General features: G+C 38.5%; 1 protein-coding gene across 2 annotated transcripts in view; it reads right to left on the reverse strand.

Moving 5' to 3' along the window:
* Positions 1–25,559, reverse strand: part of SRPK2 (SRSF protein kinase 2) — a 156,783-nt gene that overhangs the window by 5,482 nt on the left and 125,742 nt on the right. Inside the window, exons 8-16 of one of the 2 annotated variants that reach the window (XM_075712663.1) lie at positions 24,093–24,258; positions 21,926–21,951; positions 20,215–20,461; positions 18,762–19,250; positions 13,717–13,817; positions 13,507–13,614; positions 2,093–2,162; positions 1,291–1,383; positions 763–855 (exon numbers count right to left, since the gene is read on the reverse strand). In XM_075712663.1, the coding sequence (XP_075568778.1) occupies positions 763–855; positions 1,291–1,383; positions 2,093–2,162; positions 13,507–13,614; positions 13,717–13,817; positions 18,762–19,250; positions 20,215–20,461; positions 21,926–21,951; positions 24,093–24,258 (1,393 nt within the window). The remainder of the gene's footprint in view (positions 1–762; positions 856–1,290; positions 1,384–2,092; positions 2,163–13,506; positions 13,615–13,716; positions 13,818–18,761; positions 19,251–20,214; positions 20,462–21,925; positions 21,952–24,092; positions 24,259–25,559) is intronic. The other variant, XM_075712671.1, reaches the window with a different exon arrangement.

Consider the following 25,559-nt stretch of genomic DNA (forward strand, 5'->3'; position numbering starts at 1 on the left):
ATCACCACATTCCCTCACATGTCCAAATCCTGTCTCAAAGAGCAGCCTGAGCAAAGACAAAAAGATAAAAGAACTGTAAGGCCCAGTGCGCTTGCTCAGATTAATTGCTTTCTCATAGCAATTGACAAGCGTTTGAATTTTAGATGGATTGCACTTCCGTACAACGCCAAACATAGCTAAGGCATCGCCTGTGGCTGTGGCGCTCGGGCATTACGGTAATTTGGAGCGTTTGAGATGAGACAGCGCAGCGCACAGCAGAGCGGCTTCCTCCATCGCTCTGTCAGAGTGATCTTTTCGGCATGCTCTCTCTTCAGGGACGTTACAAGAGTGTGAGGACTGACTGCACGCAGCTGTGTGTCTGTCACCCAGCTATGCCCTTCCCACCTTGGTTATTCCTTATCAGCAGCATCTGCTGGACCACTAGATATGATCAGCAGTAGTTGACAGATGATTTCTCATCACGTTAGGAGCTATGCATCACTTGATTCTTTACATTTACATGAACACTGGACAACAGATTCACACAGACATTTGTTAGCATCCACACTTTGTTGAGTACATCCCAAAATGAATTTTAAATGAAATATTGAAATGAATACTGCAAATTGTGGCTTTTCTCAGAAAGCCAAGTTTACACCAAAAATTCTTCTTTAATAAGAGCTCTCCATTTAAACGGATATATTTCTTCAGTACCCATAAATGAACATATTCTCCTTTTGGATAGTATTACGCTTTAAATTAGTGTTGCATAAATACCGTTACCTTTTTTGGTGAAAAACTCCTTGGAATATTTCCCCAACATAGCGTATTTTCGAGGGATTTTTCCCAGCAGTTCAATGATCAATGCTATGTGGTCTGCATTGGAGAACATTGCCAGCAAAACAGAAACATACAACAGTTTAATCAGTACATTGCATGCACACACTAACACTGGCCCGGTACAGACAGAAATAGATCGATCCTGGTAAAAAAGACACCTGTGCACTGCTCAGTGGCTAATTTGGAAAGATGCTTTCAGCGAAACTTCCTTCTCAAAATGACATTTGAGTATCAGCTGCTACAAACAAGTTTTTCTATGTAATTTAAAATGTACCAATAGTTAATTTTTCAGAACGTTTAGCTAAAAAAAAAACATTGTCACTGTCACAGATTCCTGCGTATTTTGTTTTTCAAAAAGGAATTTTGTTGTGCGATTTCAGGAAATGCTCCTCAGTGGGACATGCTACAACCAGCAACTGCTATTCCACTTCTGTCTGCATCACGGCACCTTTCAAAAAGAAGAGGTACTACCTCTGCGATTGAAGAATTCCCGAGAATATTTTCCAGATAGAGCAAAGTGCCTTGGGATATTGCCTAGCAGCTCTATGATGTGTGCTATATGGTCTATGAGGGAGAGAAAAAAAGGATACGGGAGTGGAAGGGGCAGGGAAAGGATGGGATAAAAAAGAAGAGGAAAGAAACTGGAATTAGTAAAAAATCAGAAATAGTTTCAAATCAACAATGTTTGCAGCAAATCCATGCAGAGGTTTCCAGGATCAGCACAGCTCTGGCATCATTAGTAGCATTTAGGAACAATGAATGATGCCCACATTACCACTGCAAAGAGCATTTACAAGCAAACAAGCATGAAAATGGACAGGTATACAGATGGAAGCAGGAGTTAATTCTGATTTTAAAAAAATTAGTAATTGCCTAATTCAAATAAAAATACACAATGTAAACATTATTCCAGTGTCACTCTTATAAAGAGAAAATACTATAAAGTTCAAATATGTTGTTTCTTTTCTAAACTAAAATGTTGTTATTCTCAATCAGGTTTCCACACATATGCAATCTTACAAGAAGGGCAGTTTAATTCCTTCAGGCAGTTGTTAAGTAGATGAGTATCTGCAGAAGGGAGTTTTTGCCCACCCACTGCTAGTGGTGGAACTTAAAACTAAAAAGAAAAAAACCGTATTTATCTTCTGAAAACAATGTGTATGAACAGTTCACTCAAATACAAAACTTAATCCCATTGTAAGCTCACTGGAAATTTAAGAAGAGGAGTGTGAAAATATATGGAAACTCATAGAATATCTCAAACGAGTCATACCTTCATCCCTGGAATAGTCTTCACCAGAGTGCGGTTCAAACAAATAATCTCCAGTTGCTAGCTCAAAAGCCTATAACATAACAGACATACTTGTAAGTATTTCAGAAACAATGTTTTTAATCTTAAGACGTCAGCAAAACATCGCAACTATCTCAGAACCAAGAGGAACGAACATTCAAAGCTCAAGGCCTACAGCTGGATGAGAGACTGAGGAAAGGCCACTTACCTGGGGACCCTGATGCCCGCCGTGCACCGACAGCGTGAACCCAGGCTCCGGAGAGAGCCCCGCGTTCAGCCCCGAGCGCACCCCTCAGTACGGGAGGCTGGAGGTCCGGCAACGGGCAGCACGCCCGAACCCCGGGCGCTTCTGCCTACTCAACCAGGGTGAATGAAGGAGATGGACAAGGAGTGTGGAACTGCAGTCCCTCCCTGTCCTGGTTTCGGCTGGGATAGAGTTAATTTTCTTCCTAGTAGCAGGCACAGTGCTGTGTTTTGGATTTAGTAGGAGAAGAATGCTGATAACACACCGATGTTTTTAGTTGTTGCTAAGTACTGCTTATGCTAGTCAAGGACTTTTCAGCTTCCCATGCTCTGCCAGGTGCACAAGAAGCTGGGAGGGGGCACAGCCAGAATAGTTGATCCAAACTGGCCAAAGGGCTATTCCATACCATATGGCGTCATGCTCAGTATAGAAACTGGGGGGGGGGGTGGCCAGGGAGCAGCGATCGCTGCTCGGGAACTGTCTGGGTATCGGTCGGCGGGTGGTGAGCAATTGCATTGTGCATCACTTGCTTTGTATATCATTATTATTATTATCATTATTATACTGTTACTATTAGCATTACTATTTTACTTTATTTTGTTGTCGTGTCACTCCCTCTACCCCGATGGTAAAATAGTGCTTCTTCTCCTGCTAGGAAGAAAATTAACTCTATCCCAGACGAAACCAGGACTTTATTCCAATTATTAAACTGTTCTTATCTCAGCCCAGGAGTGTTTCTCACTCTTGCTCCTCCAATTCTCTCCCCCATCCCATCGGGGTAGGGGGAGTGAGCGAGCGGCTGCGTGGTGCTTAGTTGCTGGCTGGGGCTAAACCACGACAGTCCCCAACCCCAGCAAGCCCTGGGGCTCCACCGGCTGACCAGGGAGTATTTCGGTCCTGCTGCAAAGTTCAGCACCAGTCCCCGGGGGCGGGAGGCAGCGAACAGCAATTCTGAACAGATTGGCTGCACGGGGGTGTGAAGGGGGCATCAGTGTAAGCCGATATTAAACATGTTTTTACGTGCTAATGTGTTGTCTGTTGACCATGTTAAATATGTCTAAGTTAATGAAGCCAAGAGAGAGGTATTTCTAAACATATCATGAAGAGTTACGCTTGTATCTGAAGGCTAATTATCTGTCAGATTGCATGTTGGGGACCAAAATGAAACAGTCTGAATCAGAAATAAAATCCATTTATAACTATAATTAATCACTTAAAATTAGCAAACAGGGTAAGCTTCCCTGATGACTCTAAATCTAGGACAGGTTTTAAAAAGGTGTTTTTGTTGAATCAGAAGTCATCAAAGCAGATACTGCAATCATGGGGTAAAATACTAAGACTGATACTGATGAAGGAATTCAGAGCAGACAACACCGTGATGACTGATCCCTTCAGGCCTTCGCAATGCTTCGATGGGATGCTAACCCTATGCTAGGTTAGGGCAAAACCGAGTTTGTCTTTATGGGCGTAATACATATTAAAAGCCACAAAGCACTGAAATAACTATGAGAGCCCATACTTGTGTACAAACATGGATTCATCTAGCCTAATTTGTTAAACTATTCTGTTTCTGCTCTGGATCACCAATTGCCCAAGCAGCCACAGGAATCTAATTCTTTCCAGGTGGTTGAAACATCGAACTATTTTCCATCTCCAAGACCAGGGAAAACATCTGATCCAGAAAATCATTACAAAAATCAGGCAGAACTTCCTGGCACAGTTCTAGGAGGGGATTTCACTCCGTTAGAACATTTACTACAAAATATTTGTCTTCTGAAAATATACACTCACTCTTCCGTTCCAATTCGTAATCTGGAGTTGTTAAATCACCTGTAAATTTAGCCTATTTATAGGCACTTGGCTTTTTCAAGCTGTGAACTGCAGTGTCATCCAAGTGGGCTATAGCCAAAATAATTCATTGCAATCATACACAGCAGCCAAGAAAGCAAGAATGCCCCTTGTTGACATTTCTGTTGATCTTATGAATGGGCATTTAATTTCTAAAGTCACTATCACTAATAAACACTCACTCTTTTTTTGTATTCTATTCTCAAGCTCAAGATTGAGCGTTTTCATTTTACAGCTTAAAAAAATTTAAAGGACTTCAGAAATTACCAGTATTTAAACTGAATAAATTTTTAGAGTAGCCAGAACACATCACTGGTAAGGATCTTTAAACACAACATGGAGAATGTTGTTATTCTCTTGAGATGAGACTGGGAAGCCCTAAGTGTCTCCTCTCTATCTCATGGGAATATATTCATTGGAAGAGCCGACCAGCCTTCCTAGGAGAACACATGCTGACAGAGCTGGTTTCTGAGGACATTAAGAAACTCGTCACTATTTAACACAGATTCCTGGAGAACAACAGAAATGTAGTTGAATTTAGCCACAAAGGTAGACTCCAAAACAATACAGCTTCTGTCCCAAAAAATGAAGTATTAATAGCTCAATATGTCTGTGTGGGACTAGAAAGATTAAAATTGGAAAAAACTGTAAAAACTGTTCATAGAGAAGCACAAGAAGCAAGCACACCACTGCAATACACTGAATTTTAGATCTGTTTGTATATAATAAGAGCTGCAAGCTCTCATAGATCTGGGATATTTATACCACTCTTTCGCTGAAGAGAAACTAAAGCTTTTCAAAATGATGATGATGCTTCTTTTTCCCTTTGACTCCAAGCCCAGCATGGGAGCCGCAGTGTCTCAGACATTTGATTTCCTGACTCTCCCTAAAGGACTCTGCACTGAAAATGAAGAAATTTCTGACTCAGATGCACACCGGGACAGTCCAGAGACAGCCTTGCCTTTTGGATGCTACAATAAATATCTGTAATAATACTTCTCAGAATTCAGGCAGGACAATGTCTCACAGGTTCATCTGTAGCAAGCTGCTAATAGGTTCCTAGATACTTGTAGGATCAACTGGCTACACGGCACACGATAAAATAAATTCATTTGGCCTCATTTAAAAAGGAATAAATCCTTGACCTAGGTTTTTACCATAAAGTAAAAGAATCAGCATTAAAAATGCATTAATAAGCAGGTAAATAGCCATAAGAAGGACAACGACACCTCTTGATTGCATCAGAGTTCTGCTCTTTAAGCTCATGTCCAAAGGTGCGGTGCACCAGAAAGCACGTGCAGTCCCATTACTGAGCCAGTGCCACCGAAAGAAGGGCGCTCTGCTGCTGGTACTCAGAACTACAGTTTTGGCAATGCAGTGCTGCTTTGGACCTCCTGAGCACTCTTCAGTACTTACCAACACTTTGCACCCACCTGTAGGTACATAAAACCAATTTGTGAGTTGCTGACACTCTGTGGAGACCCTGACAGCAAGCTGGTCAGCAGTGCACCCTCATGGTAACGCAGGCTGACCACGTACCGGGCTGGACAAGCAGCGTGTTACCAGCCCTCGGTGGGAAGTGACTTCCCCTCTCCTCAGCACTCACATCTGCATCTGCAGACCTGTGACCAGCTTGGGGCCACCAGTATGAGAGAGATCCTGCCAAACTGGAGAAAGACCAGGGAGGACCTCTAAGATGTCAGGGGGCTGAGCAGAGGATGCAGCAGGAGAGGCTGGTGGGGCTGTGCTTGTTCAGGTTGGAGAAGGGAAGGAGAAGAGGGGATTTAATTGCTGCACTCTACTCCCTGAAAAGCAGTAACAGAGAAGACCAAGATATGCTCTTCTCAGTGGAAGGACAAGACAGAACAAACATGAGCAGCAAGATGGGAAATTCCAACCGGATACGAGGAAAAAAATTCTTCAGCAAGACTGGCTGAGCACTGGGACAGGCTGCTCAGAAAGGCTGTGGAAATGCCATCCTGACAGGTATGTACACCTCAACTGGATGAGGCTCTGGGTAACCTCATCTAGCCTGGACGTCAACCCTAGTTCAAGCAGGAGGTGGGCTACTAGAGATCCCTTTCAACCTAAATTTGGCTATTACTTCTATGATGCTACAAATACAGATTAAACATATTTACTTACTTACTTTCCCTTTGAAAGTACTAATTCATAAAAACTAGTTTCTTGACACAAACTCCGACTTTGAATTACCATCATCTTTTTTACTTAATGTTGACATTTACCTCAACAGAAATCAGCATTTCAATTATTATATGAAGATAACAAATGAGATACAGCACACTCAACATATGGCACAAAAGCCTAAGGCAATCATCCATCCTTACTGACTGTACTGGCAATCGCTACTTACCACTTTCCTAAGGTTATTACAGAAAAACAGTCTAGACTGCTTTTCTCCATCTGCAGATGGAGAACCTTTCATATAAATGGTCACACTGCTGCTTTTGTAGGCTCTGGAGGCTATGATTCCTTTCCTGCCACGTGACTGGATATGAACCTACCACAATACTAAAGTGTTGGCATCGCTACCATATATTATGGATCCATGTCTAATCACACAGTTGGAAATAGCTACATTTCTACTGTGTGACAGCTGTGTACTCAATCTGGTGATTGAAAATGGATGCATGCCTAGGGAAAGCTGTCTGGGAGAGGACTGGAAGAACAATTCACTTGGACTGCAGACTCCCTGAATTCCTCTTATGAAGCCCCAGCTGAAAAAGGACAAGCTATAGGCCAGAATTATTATTTTAACAGACGAGATCCAGCTCTTGGCCAGAGTTTCTCTGTCCCAGCTGAAATGAAGAGATGTGAATGAGAAGATTGTAACTGCTTTAAAAATAGGCTTAGTTTTAAGAATGCTGTTCCACAGGGACGTGGGAGCATGGAAAGAAGAGCAAAAAACTTTTTGAGATACACACACCAGTTCATTCTCCCATGGACATCTCTCTCTGAAGAGCCGGGCAATGGAAAGAATATAAAAGGCATTTTGCATGGTTAGTGCGTGGTAAGAAAGGCCAGATATACAAAACACAGACATGCATGGGATGCTTGAAAAGGAAACAGGTTTCTATTATTTGCGGTACTCTGATCTCGGAATCATGCACATGCTGAGTGGTTGCTTTGGAAAGTCAGTTTCTTTGGAAAATCATTTTCTTTTCAGGTTGTCCACCCACCATCTTCAAAAAGGGTGCACAGTGATTAACAGCAGCATTTTGTACTGTATCTGCCTACTGAAAAATATGTGCATAGTGACTTGAAGATTTTCTCTTCTCTCAACCAGATTTTTGATTTTCCATTTTTCCTCAAAAAACTGCTTCTGTGCAGACTGAGGTTGGTCATCACACCTTTGGTGTGTGCCACTCGCACATACTAGCATGATGATACTCATGACCCCATGGAGACGTGATCATTTTTTCCCCACTTACAACACAGAAAGAGTAGTTAAGGACAGTGCCCTCTCCACCCCACGTTAGAGGACATCATGCAAAACAGTAAATTGGGGGCTGAACTACAAGCACTTACATGCAGGTGTAATTTTAACATCGTAAGTTATTATTTTCTGCTCATTCTTCATTCTGTCCCTCCAAGTTCTCTCACATGAATAGAAATGCTCATAATAAAAAACACACCTGTAAGTTTGCTTGCCTTGCATCTCCCTCATTTTGAAAGCTGTTTGCCTGCCCCCTTTCCCTCTCACCCTGGTAGTATTTTCTTTCCTCATTTGTATTCTCTTTGGGTAGATAAAACACCAAGTACAATTTTCTCCTTCTGTGACTTCCTGCCGATCTACAACTATGATCTATTTGCTAGTTCTTTTTATAAAAAGAAGATACTTCAGGAATCACAACTCACCACAAGCACCACCTCAGATAAGTGTTAAAAACATAGTCTTGTTAATGTCCTAGCTTGTGACACAGTCATCTCCTCCCCACAGCTCAAACAAGACTGTACATGATGAACAACAAAAGTCAGATGATAAGACTCATCATTTCAGGTGCTTTTCCTGTCTCCAATCCAAAGAGCATAAACAATGAAAAGCAGTGGAATCGTGGTGCTTGCAGTCATTTCCAGGAGCAATATAAAGAGATGCCCTCTGCCAGTATTAACTCCCTTATCTTGCCAGGATTTCCTGGCAGCAGCAGCGGAGTACTGTGTTCCATGGCTTTTGAGATTTAGGAAATGCTAAATCATGCAGCGCCTGTTCAGTTTCTGTTCCACAGAAAGCAACCCTCTCAATACTGCAAACGTGGAAATTCAGCCTGATAAAATTAAATAATCAAGGGTGGTTTCAATCCTGTCAAAGGCACTGCTGGCTCCAAATCTGTTCCTTTTTTTGGGTGAGAATTGAGAGATGCACCTCCCTGTTGGCATAATTAAAATAGGGTTTAGTACAGCAAGGGAACACAGAATTTTCTAGAATGTAATAGATGTGGAGAGTGACTCCCAGCGTCTAGCTTTCCACGAGAGCAGCTGCGTATCTGACTTAAATAGGCCACATTGTTAAAAGAAAAAGAAAGGGCACTGTGTGATTTCCTTAGCAAAACATATAAATGTCCAGCAAACGATAGCAAGAATCACTCAGACCTAGGTCACCGAAGCCTGGGAAAAAAATTTAAGTTACACTTTGTTGCATTCTTTGCTGAGCACGGAACAAGCCAACAACTGTCACAGTCTGGAAAAGCCCACTGGCACCTAACTTGTTTCATTAGCTTCACAGCACATCGTGCATTCAGTGATTATAAGCCTCCAAAGATATGCATCATCCTCTTTTTCCCCCTGCCTTTTTTTTTTCTTTTCTTTTTCTTAAAGACTCTGAGACTCAGATCACCTGAGCAGAGGACTGGTACTGGCCTGAGGATACTCCCTCTCATCCTTTAAATCTAATTTGAAGAGGTACTTTTCCTGTTTGGGGGCACAAGAACTGGGCCATGCCGAATCATCTAAAATTAGAAGATTCAGCTCACAGGCTGCTGGCTTACAATGCTACTTATTCACTGACATAACACCAAAAGAAACAGAACTGTAAGGTTATTAGCACTGAGTTTGCGCTGTTTCTCTTACATTACATGCTATTTGGGCGGAGTCCTTACATGGCTCTGTTTATGTACACTTCCAGCACAAGTAATCCTGATCAGAATCTCTGGCTACTCCCATACTAAAGATAATACAAATAAAATAGGACTATTCTTGCTGCATCAAAGCTCCATCAAAACCATGGAGTTGATGGCTAGACAAAGCCAATCCATATTAGCAGAGCCCTGGTAAGGAGAGCACTCCACGTAGACACAACACACCATGCCCTAAAAGCCAGATTCCTAAGCAGGGTATTCTGAAAGTTGCTGTGCACACATGAACACAGATACTTTGCATACTCCAGGCACAGTTATCACAGGCTTTTGCTTAAAAACATCACCATCATCTCCATCCTCATTACTAAAGACTAAGTAAAATTGATGAGCGAATCTCACGATGAAAAAAGACAGACCTGCTGCTGTGATACAACACAAACCACTGTGCTTGACTTAACACTTTATGCCATAAATACAAGCACCAGTAGCTCTGCTACTCTCATAGTCAATGCTATTGCCAGTGAGCAAGATTATTTCATTAGCAAGCAAAAGGCAACGAAACACCTTAGGCTCAAATGGAGATCCATAAAGCACAAGACCAAGTTAAGACCTCAGATGAATCGTGGTCCCATGCATTCCAAGTAGTCCTCCATAAAATCTACTAGCCAGGACACATGAAAAGACTGAGGTGTTTTATGTACACATCTGGAGGTCGACCTCTGACATGGAAATTCTATGGACCCTAAACTAAGTCAAAGAAAGGCCTGTTTTTATTGTCTTTTTTTTTAAATGGAGACATTATCTAGAGTATCTGACACAGTAGTGAATATGTAACAGAGTCTTTTCTATTTTGCAAGCTAAGCCGTCTTCGCGTGTGCTGTTTACTACTAAGCAGAGTGTTCTGGACTGCTTGTGAGCAAGATCATTGAGGAGAGTTTGGCTGCCGTGTTGTGAAACTTAACAGTGCCCATTGAGATGGGGAACCTGACCATGACTTCAAAGCAGCAGGTCTTCTGTCAGCAAGAGCTACGCAGATGGAAGAGTGAAGAGCACACCTGGACCAGTCTCTGTGAGAACACTGGTCAGAAATCTCCAATTTTAAGGTCGTGGGTACAAGATCTACAAGATATATTTGCACGCAATTCCTCCCAAATGAGGTCAAAATATTTTGAACCCTCTTTCAGTGCCGGTTCAGAGAACTAGCTCAGTGACTCAGTTGTGAGCAAGGGCTTTAAAAGCATAACATCTCATCTGTGCTTTGATACTACCTTACTACATTTTGCATTCACATTAATTCACATCATTCATATTAGGCACACACTTTTGCAGTATGTGCATTATCATTCAGTAGATAAATTGAGACAAGAAAGCTCATCCAAAATCAAAACCATAATCAGAATGAAGGACAGGATCTGTAATTACATCATGTGGCTCCCACTGCAAAGCCACACAGCACCTTTCCTACCCATTCACAAATGTAGAATTTCTGACAGGTGGATATGATCAGAGCAATTAACCTAACCTGAACACAACCTCAAACTTAGGTCACTTAACATATAGCTACTCCTTAATTGACAACCTTTTTTTGTTTTAATTTTAAAAAAGCAGGAAATGAAAAATACGATATGCAATCAATACAGGGTCAGCTGTAGGACACCACTTCATGTGCACTTGGTACTGTCGCACTGGACAAAGTATGGAAGGATGGAAACTTGCCAAGAAAAGAAGTCATGGGAATACTGCTGGACCACTCATTTTGCATAGTACTGCTTCCAAAAAATGTCCTTAATGACTTTGGACTTGTTGTACAAGCAAAGCAATGTGACAAAGAAGACTCTTTGCTCTCCTTTGAGAGACTTGGCCAACATGGCTAACAGGGTATCTGAGCCATATTTTGGCTGAAAATAAACACCACCTCCAGCTCCTGCTCCAGCAGACAATCCTTTTGAAAACAGATGTAACAGTAAACATTATGGAATAAAGAGAATTAAACATGAAACAAGAGCTAAGTAACCTAGAAGGGCATTTTCTGAAGCACATCTAGGTAGAACAAGGAATCCAAACTTGAGAAAGCAAGTGGAACTACAATGGCATTAAAACACTTCGGTACTTCACAGTTCTTGGCTGCTTTAGGGATTGGAGAGAATCAAATCATAATTTCCAAAGACAGCCTAAATATGTTAATTGGGAATTTGCAGTTCCATATCAGGAATGTTTCCCTGCCCATTAATCTCTCTTACAAGTCCCCTGCAGAAAGAGCTGTTAAGGTCTTCAAGTCAATCCCTACCTCAAAGCTGTTTTCCATCTGGCACAGGATCAGCACTCAACAGCGCTCTGACCCGTTTTCTCAGCCATACAGGAATGAAAGCAGATCCTGAGGGGTTTTGAAGTGATGAATTTTTGGGGTGAGCTTGAGAGACTGATCTCTATTTTTTACATGACTGTACAATGATGACCACCGAATTCAACAACTGTATGTCAGTGCTGTAAGATTATAAAATTTCTACAGCATTTTTTAAGGGCAAAAAACCAAAGTCTGACAGAAGACAGAATTCCAGTATTTCTGCCTCAAATGCTTTACTATCTTTAAAGCTTACATAACAAAAAAGCAGAAGTATAATTCTCTCATTAAAATACTGAAATTTCATAAATAATTGTGAATCTGAATTAAGATACCCCTAGTGGCAGAGATTCTTAAGGCTTTGTTTTTCCCTTGAGTTTGAGAAAGGACTCGCCTAAAGAAAGCAGTAACGCTTATGTAACATGGAAAAGAACTAAAGTGTAAGGGGCTGGAAGACCTCAAGTACTGTAAGAATATTATATTCCCTGGTGTGATACTGCTATTAAGTACCCCACTTTCTTTAAACACAATCCTAGATAGACTTCACCCTTTTTTATGTGGCTTTAGCTACAAGACTGTATATAAAATTACCAGGGGGTAGGTACAATCTTGAAGGAAGACGAATATAGGGTACTCAATACCATAAAAAGGTATCAAATTCAACTGACATTTACAAAATGTCAGGTAAAAGGAATGAAAAGTCTTTCTAGTAATTTTGCAGTTAGTTAAGAGAAGAATCACTCGAAGAATTAAGGATCAAAACTGTGGAATATTTTCTATGCTTTTTTTTTCAATGTAATAGAAAAATTCTACATTTTGCCCCCAAATGGAAAAATAAATTTGGAAATGGATGTTCTTTTCTGTGTACTAAAGCAAAAGCTAGTATTAAATTCCAGAGAAAATATACTTGGAATTTTACTTATGGGTTAGTTACTTCCAACACATGGCTTGCTGAGCTTATAATATCTGTAGGATTTTATGTTCCTTTCAATCCTCCTCCTCTCCCTCTGAGCTCTGCAATTCTCATCACCCACGCCTGCAAACTGTGTCTAGTATTTGAGTCTTCTCCTCCTCCTCACACACTTACTCTTTTCAGACATGTGTTTGTAAAATATAAAGATTTGAATAAGTTTTCACTTTTAAAATAGACAAAGATATTTCTAAATGTATTTCCAAAACTATCTTTAATGAGAAGATGCATATAGCTTATTTGTCCTCAGAGAGATACTACAAACAGAATAAGTATTTCAGAAAGTTGAATGATTAAGTTTTTATTTTTTCTGCTCTTCAAAAATTTCTAAAAATATTTCAGTTTTACTGTGTTAAAACTAATTCTACAGAATGTTATCACATATTTTACTAATAAACTAAATTCTTTCTCTTCAAAGTTTAGAATCTAAAGCTGTGATTTGCAAGCCTAATCTGATGAATGTTTTCACTGCACTTGGCAAGAATTTGAAGTATTTCACTGTTTTGCTACTTTATGCAAGAAAAAGGAATGGAAACACAGCAAACAGTTGCATAGATTCTAAGACAGGAAGGAAACATGCAGTTGTACTATTTCAGTTAGACTTTGACATTTAAAATACACATGTATTTCCCTCCAAACTTGCGTATGTTTGACTTCAAGTTTAAAATGCATCAAATGAAAATTAGAAATGTTTTCCAAAATACTTCCTTTTGATTAAGAATGCTTGAGGAATTGAAATAAAGGGGAAAAATCATCAGTAGTTATCTGATATGACATAATTTACAATAATATATTTGTGTCAAAATGTCAGAACCATCCTCATCGGGTTTTCTTACTAAATAAACAACTGGTTTTAGAAGGTTTAGTCTTGTAAAATACACATTGTATTTTTCTTACCATACATGCTGTACTCCAGATATCAGCAGGTGTACTGTAACCTGCTCCTATTAAAACCTCTATGGATCTATATTGTCTTGTCTGGATGTCTTCTGTGAAGTGTTTATGCTGAAATAGAAAGAACCACATTAATGGAAAAAAAACGAACAATAAAAAGGCCTGTTCTAAATAGTGAAGGCTAAATAGCTAAAATGATGTAGTTATACTTACCACCCAGCAGGCATTCCCCAGGTCAGCAATTTTAACTCTAATTTTATCTGCATTTCTTGGGTCCAGCGGATTCACCAGTAAGTCAGCAGCACGAGTTTTCGCTAACACAAGCAAAATGCAGGATAGTTAGTATTTTGAACATACTATTCATTATCTCTAAGCAGTTTTGCCTTGACACTTTATCCAGTTTTGTAATACATTGAAGACATCAAAATCATTTGCTGAATATTATGAGAAATTAAAGCAACATAAATAGGAATTCTTACCTTACATTTCAAGTGCAAATATTTTGCATTCTTTAACTGCCAAATGACTATTACTAGAATATCCAGAGGAACTTCTAAGCAAAAGCAGTGCATATGTTTCCAAGAATAGATTCAGACAGAAAATGTTAAAATTCAAACTCCAAGAACTCCACATGAAAGATACATTCTTGGAACAGTTTGGTTGAGAAAATAAATTCTGCACTTCCATTCTTGGCTAAAGCAAATAAAATTTGGCTGGATTTTTTTTTCCTTTTTTTTTAAAAAAAAAAAAAAAAATCTGTCCCAAGGGGAAGAAGACTTACTAAAACCTGGCTAATTTGAGAGCCTAAGGGACTGTCACCCATTTCACAGATAATTCAGCATTCAATCAAAGTTCTCTGGAGGTCCTATTTGCATTGAGTATGATCCAGACTAAAAAGGCAGACCTTTAATCTAATTAATTCAATCAATTAATGCAATCTTTAGAGGCTCTTGGGACATTGACGACACTAACATATGACACCGGAGAGCTGCTGCTTTTCTTTCTTTTGACATATCACCCGCTACCTCCTAAATCGCACTGGAAAGAAAGCAGATTGACCTGAATGTGGAAGACAGAACCAGATATCACAAATCACATAGCAGCAGAGGATTCGCCTGTTTCCTTGTCCCAAAGCTACTAGTGGTAAGGTAAGAAAGAGGTACTAGATCCAAAAGGCACCTGGGACTCCAGTGGGGATATAATGAGCTGTTAAAGTGGCATAAGACTTGGAAGAGGAAAATACACCAGACATGGGACAAGGAATAAAAATACATGATGTCTAATGGTGACTTAGGAGTGGCTGAAATCAGATGAGGATCTTCAACAGCTGGGACAGCAAGCCTGAATGGGCCATCAGGGCACTGAAACACTGGCCAATCGGAAAAGAAAGTGGCAGGATCCACCGCAGGACAGACAGACAGAAAAGACAGGACTGAACAGCAGAAGACAGCAGGGGCAGTCACCTCCACAGAACAGTCCTCTAAAAAAGCTGCAATGGAGTTTGAGACTCAAGTTTTAAAAAAGCACCAATATAGGGCATAAACATAAAATACACTGAGAGAATAAGGCTGCAATCCAGCACTTAAAAGAAGGAACTAGTAAGCTTACTATTAAAGTCTTCCCTTATGAGCATGCTGTGTAGTACAGTCTAATTTTTTTTTTTTTTTTTTTTTAAACACAATCACATGCATTATTCAAGAAATAACAGGACCTTTCTCAATTCAGTAGCCCGGGGGAAAAAAAAAAAAGATAGTGCTAGATAAATCCTTCCCACACATCTTGTTGAAGGTGAAGGACTTCAGTAAATAAAGCAGAATGAAGGGGGAAAAAAGCCTCATCAGTAAGACATCTGAATATGACATTAGAAAACAGCGTTCTTCAACCTTCTTCTAACAGAGGGACCTGACAAGGTGATAGGCAAGTGGCTACACTTTTGTGTTTTTCTCAGGAACTCATGAAGTTTATGTGCTGTATTTTCCAAGAGATGAATATGAGACCTTAGATTCTGAATTTGAAAAACGCGGATCATTCACAACTGAAGTCAAAATGAACGTATTTTTTAGCAAGTACTCTCAAAAAAGCATCCAAAGGAGCTGAGCCTGAGCACAAAATTAGTGAGCATTTCTGATTTTCACTTTTGTGTGTCCTAGTTCTGTAAAACTGAGAAATATCACCTCCTCTTCTCACAGTCTCAGCATGATAGTATACTTTAAGTAAACATTCAAACACTGGAATGAGGAGGAGAGTCATGAGGAAATAAATAGATCTATCTTAAGGGCATTTGGTCACAAAGTAAAAACTTGAAAAAGACAAAAACTTAATAGCTGCTCATCCACTGAACACAAATCGGTCTGTGCACTGAATGAGGCAAGTATCCTGAAAAAATAAGATGAGACCAAGTTAATAATATATAGCAATGCCTAGACAGAGAGGAACAAATAAAGTTTACTTCTCTATAAGAAAAGCACACTAAAGTCATAATGAAAAAGTAGCACCATTTAAAAATACTGAATAGCCTGCAACTCTTATCTTCCTTCTTTCTAAATACCTTAATCTGTTTTATTACTGTTTAACCCAACATTATTATTGATGCCATTAATATTAATAACATTCAGCTTTTCCTCTTTCTGAGGAAGAAGTAAACTATGGCTGAATTTACCATCTTTCTTCTTTCTTTGCACAAGAAGTCTGTGAATTGCTCCTGACGACATAACATCAAGGAGGAATAAAGCAGGTTTGTTTCTCCAGCTATGGAGATAACCTGCTCCCATGATGACAAAACCAGCTTTACTCTCTAGAGGCATGAGTATTTTACACATCGCCCCAGGGAAACAGCAGTAGAGGCTTTCTGCTTATACACTGCCAGCAGCCCAAAGGAAGAGCTTAGCAGGTGTCTAGGAACCTCTTGTACCTTGTTTAAGGGAGTACAGAGTGTAAGGAGATGGACGGGAAGAGTTATTAGCCTGGATCTTGACATTTTCCAGAAATACAGCTCTACTCAGTTGTATTTTATTTCACATTTCTTGCCTACCTGCAGATGACCTTACCTGTCAGACTGCAATAAACTGTGTGAATTGCTCTTCTAAAGTCTTAAACCAAGAAATACACTCGGTTCTATTTTTCAATACATCTCTATTTAAATTTAGTAACTTCCTCTGGGACAATGTTGATGCAGGCTTGGTGATCTTCTCCTAAGCTATCTCATTTTCTCCTATCCGCTTACAGATTTAGTCTCTTGGTATTTCCTTTATTAAAGTTGTACCCACATATTTATAATCTAGCCACTGGCACTCTAAATAAAACCTATGTGTAAATACCCTGGAGCTATTTAATTCAATGGCAAAAATCTAGCTCTTCGCAACGACAACAAAATTTCACCTTCCATGTCTTCAATAAACGGGATTTACAGGCAAAAGTTTTGGATCTGAAGAGTTCTGGTGGCCAGAATTTAAATGTCCAAACCCACACTGAATACAGAAAAGCCACAATGAGTTGAGGGTTGGCAACATGCCTTACTGAGAAAAAGAATTCATCCTGAGTTTTAATAAAAGGTTAAGAGAGGAACTGTTTAAAACAGAAAAGAACCATTAATGAATGAAAATACAGCATATTACAGAATTTTTGAATATGACTGAAAAAAGATAAAACACAAAGTAATAGATAGAAGCTGCAGCCAGACAAATCCAAACTTGCTACAATTCTTCTGAAACAATTCTGAGTACTGACCAGTGGAACACTGGTTTCAACACACTCTATATTTTTAATCATTTCATTTGTCCAAATCAAGAGCAGGTATCTTTTTGGAAAATATGTTTTAAGCCAAACATAAAAGTTACTGGGCTTAACAGATGGTGTATTACTGGCTTGTTATAAACAAATTCAGGTTACATGATCTCATGATCACCTTCTGCCCTTTAACTATGAGAATAATGCTTACTTGCCCCTATAAACTGCCTTTTCTCTTCCCTGTGTAGACTGACCTGTCAATGCAAATATTTAATCTACAATAACTTATCCAATATCCTTAAAAACAAGTTCTTCAGCATAAATAAATAGATAGATAGATAGATAGATAGATAGATAAAATGACAGTTCTGATTTCCTATTAAAATTTAAGATGGTAGGTTTGTTTGAATTTAACAAGAATGCCTTTGTATTGTGTTCCAAGTGGCATCTATCAAACTCCCAGGTTTGAATGCAAGAAAAATCATCCAATTTACTTAAAGTAAGCTTAGCTAAGCTACTGCCTTTAATGAGACTACTACAATTTTTTCTTACTCTAACTACTGCCTTTCTATTGCACTTATTTGCCTCTTTATTTTAATGTAATACACACCCATGCTACTAGACAGAAGTCTTCCATCAACTCACAAGTGCTTTCCCCCCCCCTCTATTTCTAAAAGCTATTCAAAACTAATACATTTGTTTTTCCTTGAAACCTGGTCCTAGGAGGTCAAAATTCACCAGAATGCTTTGGGACCAAACCACTTAAAAGCTGCCTCTTCATTTCTAGATATCTGCTCTGCCTTTTTGCCAAAAGTCTTCTAAGATGAAATACTAACTTTAAAACAATCATAACTGAGATTTTGCATTCACATGATGTACAATTCAATGAGCAAAGTGTTCAGCGTAGATGAAACCAAGAAGATGAAATCAGTCAGCAATGAAAAAAGGGTTCCCAGTAGTGGGCTGTAGCTGTTACCTAACCTAATCGTGGTTAATCTGACCCCATACCCCACCTCCCTCCCCAAGTCTGGGGAGCACCTAGGAAAGAGAGCATTTGGGAGCAGTCTACACAGATTTCCCTGACTGCAGAGGCACACAGGCACCATCTTTTCAGTGGGCACTCTTCAGACTTAAGCATGAAGCAGGCCAGGACATTAGGAGGTTTGGCACCAACCGAGAAACTAAAAACACTTAAAACACTTCACCTGTAGGTAAAGTCAACGTCACTGAGAAGTGCTAGACCTAGTGTTCAATCAAAGTCAGGGAAATGGTGTGACAGAGTTCTTGTCTGTTATGGAAAGATCCTTTTGTGTTATTGAAAGAAGTGTATGACAGCCTACCTGTAAGGCTTGGTACTGCATTTTCACCAAAATACCCAAAACACATAAGAAGTAAAATCTGCATACACGTGTCACTGAACACAGATAAAACATATACATAAGGTTTAATCCCACTGCTCATTCTACATAAGACATCACCTACAGCTCCAAGAGACTTCAAGCATGGTATACGCCTCTAAGACGAATACTTACTTTTTGGCAAATCCCCAGTGCTTGAAGCTGAAACTGTTCTGCTTCTGTCATGAGATGGGCTGCTCTCCTCCCTTTCAGTTACAGTTGATCCTTCAGAAACAGCAGAACCACAAGCTACAGACTCCAGAGCCCCAGAGAACACTGAAGCTGAAAATTCAGAGAACTGTGACTCAGGAATTTTATGACGTCCGTTTGGCAATTCACCATTAAACTGTTCATAGGAGCTTCTATAAGAGTAATCACTTTTTGCGTTTGGCTCATCAAGATTATACTCCTCTGGATTTGGACATTCTTCCTCTTCGTCATCTTCATCTTCAATCTGTTGTTCCAATAGGAATGGGCCGTTCACAATATGGCCATTTGTTTTGGGGGATTCTATCCACTTAGGGTCTGTAGGGTCAGTGTTGACAAGTTCCTGCTCAACGTCATCATCTTTTTCAGTGTTTTCTTTCTCCGTGTCTTCTTTTTCATCCTGATCTTCTGCTTCACCTGAAGAATTTCAGTGAGCGACACATTAGATCATACATCAATATATCATTTGAAATTACGCATCATAATTTTTAACTCTTCAGTAACTACTTGACTTCTGACACATCACACAAGGAAACACTGAGTATCACTGAAATATGCAAAGACCTTAAAGATCTACATTAAAGGCGAAAGAAAGAACTAATAAGGCTGTTGGAAAAAAATAAACAATGGGAAGTGGTTCAGGAGGGAAGAATTCAGAACAGAAGAATGTTATGAAGGGAAGATATATGAGGTCTTGAAAGTAAGCTTTACAAATCCGTAACTCCATCTGTGTCAAACAGAGAGTCGTCATAGAAGTAGGAAAATTTGCAGTAAGAGCAGAACAAAACTAAACCAAAGCAAATGACAGACGGTCTCAGTAATTACATTTTTATCAGAACTGGAGAGAGTTGACAAGAAAACCAGGGAAGCCAGAACAGAGTTGGACCATAACAATTATGCTCCAAACCACTGGAACTAAACAAGAAGACATCTTAAAAATTTTAGTGAAGAAGCTGCAATTATTATTACCTGAATAGATCATTACAACAAACATTGTAACAAGAAAAGGGGAAAGTAAGGATGACTGTAACTACATTTATGTTACAGAATACAAATTCATCTTATTTTTCCTCTATCTCACCAAGATACTTGGTTGTGCCACTTAATGTGGTAGAACAACTGACTGTTCTGTTGAATTTTCTGTGTGCTCTTTTGTGGGATTTAATAGCTAGATTGCTATTGATGTTTTTATTCACTTCTATAGTAGGTTTGGCTTTTCCTTTTTAGACTTTGTAGTTATAATTTTAACTACAGGAAAAAAATGAAACTTAATGATCTAGGGAAGTTTGGAGACTTTGTTCATTGCATCAGATGCAATGCTGCAATTACTTTCCCCACTGAAACAGTAAATTCAGGGTCAATAAAAGCAGGTAATACTAACCATCATCATTTCCAGGTTCTTCATCTACTACCTCTTCTATATCAGCTGTTTTTAGTTTCACCTCTGGGTGGTACTCATCTTCTTGTTCATTTGATGGTACAGCTGAGGTTACATTTTCTTCTATTTTTTTCCTTTCAGCTTCTCGCTCTAGTTCTTCTATTTCCTGCAGGCGTTTTTCTAACAGCTCAGCTTGTCTCTTCTGTTTTTTCTTCAGTTTTTTCTTTTTGTTTTTGGATATTTTTCCAACCTGAAATATTAATACAAACAAAAGAAAACAAAAAAACCCTAAACAATTATTCTCAAGACGTCTCACAGCAAATTCACTTGCAGTATAATTACTTTTTATCTGAAAATACTGGATGGCAATTAATGTAGTAAATATATTGTTTTTTCCATTTTACTTCAAATCAAGAATGATGTAGGGTTATATGAAGAAAAAAAACTATCAAAATTTTACATGGTTTTACATGGTTGTTTATTAGATACAAGAGCAAAATAAATCTAAGATGCCACAGTAAAATTCCTGTGATCCTATAATCTTGACTAGGCACAATAATAATAAACTTCAATCTAGATTAACAGATGATATGGTATGTAGAAGATAGTCTACTATCCTATCTAGTTATTTACATGTAAATTTTATACATGATTTCTCTTTCTGTACAATGCAGGTAAGGACCAGCAAAAGTATGCTGAGAAAAATGGTATGAGAAAGCCAAAAAGATTGGAAACGGTGAAGGATTTTAAATAAATGCTGTCTTGTTCAGCTGTTTCCCTATGAAAGGAAAGCATTTTTATTATTCACTTCTGGCCCAAAACATATGAATCACAAACAACAGATGGCCATTACAAAAAGTTTCACATTTTATATAACATAAGGATTAAAAAACTCAGGTACAAGAACAAGGAAAATAAAAGTTAATACATCTGAGCTAGGATTGAAACACTTTCTTATATTTTAACGGAATTCTGACATATTTTTTCTATTTGATAAATGAGATCTATCCAGTTTTCATTCATCGTTTAGATATCACAGTAAGAAATCTGCCTGTAATTAAAAAATAAAGTACAAGGAGCAAAGGGAAATAGTATTTTCTCAAAGGTTTATCTGTAAATCCTGTTACCTTCAAAAGAAGCTATGGGACAGTCCAGACAGTTAATTTGATAATCCTATTAATTTTCATCCATGTTGTATGCCCATCGAAATTATATACATTCTGTACACACAGATGTAGAAAGCAGGTTTGACCCCAGACATTTCTAAACAGCTGTATTATCAGTGGTTATTTGCTAGAGGTATACAGCAAAAAGATCTTTCAAAACTCAAAAAACCCTCTCCTTTAAGGCCTTGATGATTAAGGCCTTGAAGTCCTTAAGCTATCTGTAATGTGTGATATTTAATGCATGCACCCATTTTTTGTCAGGATTTGAATGGAATGGATTATTCCTCAAGAGATGAAAATGGCAATGCTTAACTTTCTTTGACATAGCTATAGAATTGTAAGTCTATGAGAGTTTCCATCAGAGAAATACCATGTTTAAAACTGGTAAGGCCAAAGACATTAAAAGAAAAGTGTCCTTTGAGAGATAAAAGCTTTATTCAAAGGAAGCTTTTAAAAAGGGTAGAGACTACCAACAGTCTAATAGCTACTAATACCTACAGAAACACAAAAAATAAGATAGTTAATTTGAATTATATAACAATACTTACAGGCTTTTGTTGTGGAGCTGTACTCACTAGAAAGAAAAAAATAAAATTTTAAAGATTTATTTTTACAAAAACAACTCTATAAAAGCAGAAAGTAGTAGAAATCATGTAAAAATATTCTTAACCAAATATAAGGCAGTGATTTTTTTCTTTTATTTTTAAGTCAGAATTTTTACTCTTTACAAGTACCTGCTGCCTGAAATCATTTGATGTCTCCATTAGAGCATCTGGAAATGGAAGGAGCTAGCATCAATTTCTGTTCACTCTGTTGTGGTTGGAGGAGAGTTAATGAAAGTCAGAAAGGAAAGTCTGAATCAGTAAAGAGTGGACAGAAAACATTAAATCATAGAATCATAGAATCGTTTAGGTTGGAAAAGACCTTTAAGATCATCCAGTCCAACCATTAACCTGCACTACCAAGTCTACTCTAAGCCAATCAACGGTAGACTAGACTAAATCAAGGGTAGACTAGACTAAAAATGACTGCAGAGTTGTCACAGATTAAATGTATGTAGTCAGCTGACTGAGCAGGTATATAAATAGATTTTAAATAGTCAAATATTCATGTTTCCTTCGTTGTGAAACAAGGTAGTTTGATTGCCAGGACTGGAGGCATGAAGAAGTGCCTACGGCAAAAAGCACACCACAACAGAAAAAGCATCTCCAGCATGGACCTCTTCCTAAGCATCTCTCAGAAGGATACTGTCAATGCCTAAGTCTGATGAGATTACTGTGAAAACTACTAACTGTGAAAATGCACGGAACAGCAATACAAGCCACCCCACCCCCCCAAATAATCAAACCAATAGAAATAACCAAATATGGGAGACAGAGGCAAAGTGGAAGTGAGAAAGAGGAACTGAACGGGGGAGGAAAACCTCTCACAAACTTCTTCAGACACACGGGCATATGGCAACTAACAAATGCAAAATAAAAAATGGAGACAGTTGAGACTTCAGAGTTCTTTTATAGGTTCAGCTCCTGCTGCTAAGTTCAGGGAAAAAACTGTTTGTATGCCCCTGAAAGGGCAAGGTTTCCAGAAAGATTCTTAAACTTGAATACCATCACTGCTCTAAAAGGGGAAATTATGCAGAACCTGTTCTTGAAATGCTGTAAGGAAAACACATCTTCAGCTCCTGTGTGGAAAGCCATAGATTTAATTACAATTCGCTAAGAATGAAGTGTGATACGAACTCCATCAATATATTCCTTAAAATAATATTCACTTTAATGTCAGGAAGCAATATAAAGGCTGCGTGAACAAAATCAAGTTACTTCCCACACAAATAACATACAGTCTTTAGCTACATGATTACACATTATGTAAAATTCAATACAATATATTCGTGATTTGTAAGATTTTTGCATCTTAACTATGTATACTGTGAAATATTTACAGATTTTGACCACGGTATTTGTTCCTGATATAGCAGGTATTTTTATTATACCTCAGAGATTTTAATCTGTGATATATTTTCTGACAATATTACAAAGGTATTTAAACATTATTATTTCTCCGCTGCCTGTAGCTGATATGCTCGACTGGCAAATAAATAGCAGCCCCATGGTACTAAAGATCACTACAAAAGCCACACTTCCTCCTTCCTTATCTTTACTGATTGCTGTGAACTTCTTTACCTTGGCATGTTTAACATAAAACATTTCACATACAGTGCTAGGGAGAAGTGCTTATAACAAATTCAGTTAGGTACAATAAATTCCAGTTTCAAGAGTGAAAAACTATGGACGCTAAGACTCTTCACTGCACTCTGAGAATAAGTTATAACTGACAAGGCAGATAATTTCACAAGGACACTGATGAACTTGTAATGGAACTAAACACATAATTTAGATAAGATTATTAATTATTGTCACTATTAGAGATGCAAGGCTCCAGTGTGGCTAAAACCCAGCCATTAAAGCTTGTGGGGTGGGAGGAGAGTACGTTTATACCAATAAATCTTTTTCTGTCTCTGGGGACCCCAAAAACTTGAACTTGCAAAACTGAGAAGAAAGCCTTTCTCTTGAGTTTCCAGAGCATGAATAAGAATTAACTAGATATGCATTTTCCACATGCAATTTAAAATGTTAACTTTAATTAAAGAAAATATTATTAGCATTAATATACTGATGGAACTTTACTACATTGCATTTAAATATACTACCATACCTGCTGAGCCAGAGGGGGGAGGAGCACCAGCTTTCTGCCACTCGGTAGCTTCAGCAGCCATTCTGCGAACATAGGCATCATCCACGCACATCAAAATATTTTCTGGCTTTATGTCCGTATGAATGATCTTGCACTTGCTGTGTAGATAATCTAGACCTTGAAGTACCTAATTACAAAAGGATTTTGAAAAAATTTTAGTTACCCAGACCAAGATAAATGCATTTATTATCAATACAGAGATGTTCAACCAATTGCCTGGAGTCCATATATGGTCTGACAGCATAATTTATTTAGCTCATAAACCCAGTTATTGAGACTTTCTTGAGTAAGATGCTAGTTGGATGAATTGTCTTGATGACAGCAACCTGCTGTAAGACTTCCATTTCCCAAGTGTTCTTTAGTTGATCTGCACATGTGTAAAAAAAACTTGATACATCTTCCTTTGAAACAGGAATGTGGCTGCTCAGTCAGACAGCCTGATCCTCACTCATTCATTGTTTAAAAGATAGCTAGTTGAAAAAAAACCACTGCAAGTACTGCATACTGTAACTGAAGTCTGGTTTGTCAATAACCATCTTACAACTGATTATTAAAAAAAGCAAAAAGGGAAATGTGTTGTTGGGATGAAATGTTAACTATAGTTTTCCTTAGAATGCCAATAGTAATTCAGCTTTTAATGTGACCAAGACATCACATAAGGATTTATCTACCTGTATGTGTCACATGTATTTTCTACTAGTCCTTCACACTCTCTGCAGGATAAATTCTGCTAGCTCATATAAAAGCTGCATATGTGAAGTCTTAAAAATGCATTCTGGGATGAAAATTAAAACATGATTTTTACACAATTAAAAAATTTGTCAAATTCTGACTGGGACAGAAACACAATAGTTTGTGTGATTTACAAGTATTTTAGGTAAGACCTAGGTATGATAAACTGTGGAAGTCAATTATTACAATTATTCAGTAGAGAATAATGTAACAGCGTAAACCAAGCTATTGCTATAAGAGTCTACATAAATATTGTAGAAAAATATCAGCAAGAAAGAAAAAAAAGCAGAAACCTAGCTGACCCCACTGAAAAGACTTCTTTTGATTTTTAGAGAATGTTCTACAGTAGGAAACAGACCTCCAGACCCATGAGCTCCAGCTACAAGAACATCCTGCCATTCTAGGTATTTTATAAATAAATTAGCAAGCTCCTTGCTCTGAGGATCCTTTAAGATGTAACTAGCTAGGGTGAACTTTAGAAGCAAAACATGTTGGTTCAAAATACCAGTAATAGAATACAAAGACATTAGTCTGCCACCGAGTCCTGAGCTAGTACCTAAAATGGTATATCCATCCAGCACACCAGGTAGCTCAAGAGAAGAGCAGCAGCATGCATATGATATTTACACTCAGGCTAATGCATCCCAGAAACACCTCAAGTGCATGGCTCTGCTTTCCCCAGTTCTGGAGCTAGGC

Source organism: Pelecanus crispus, chromosome 1 (assembly GCF_030463565.1).
Source record: "Pelecanus crispus isolate bPelCri1 chromosome 1, bPelCri1.pri, whole genome shotgun sequence".
NCBI classification, from domain to species: domain Eukaryota; kingdom Metazoa; phylum Chordata; class Aves; order Pelecaniformes; family Pelecanidae; genus Pelecanus; species Pelecanus crispus.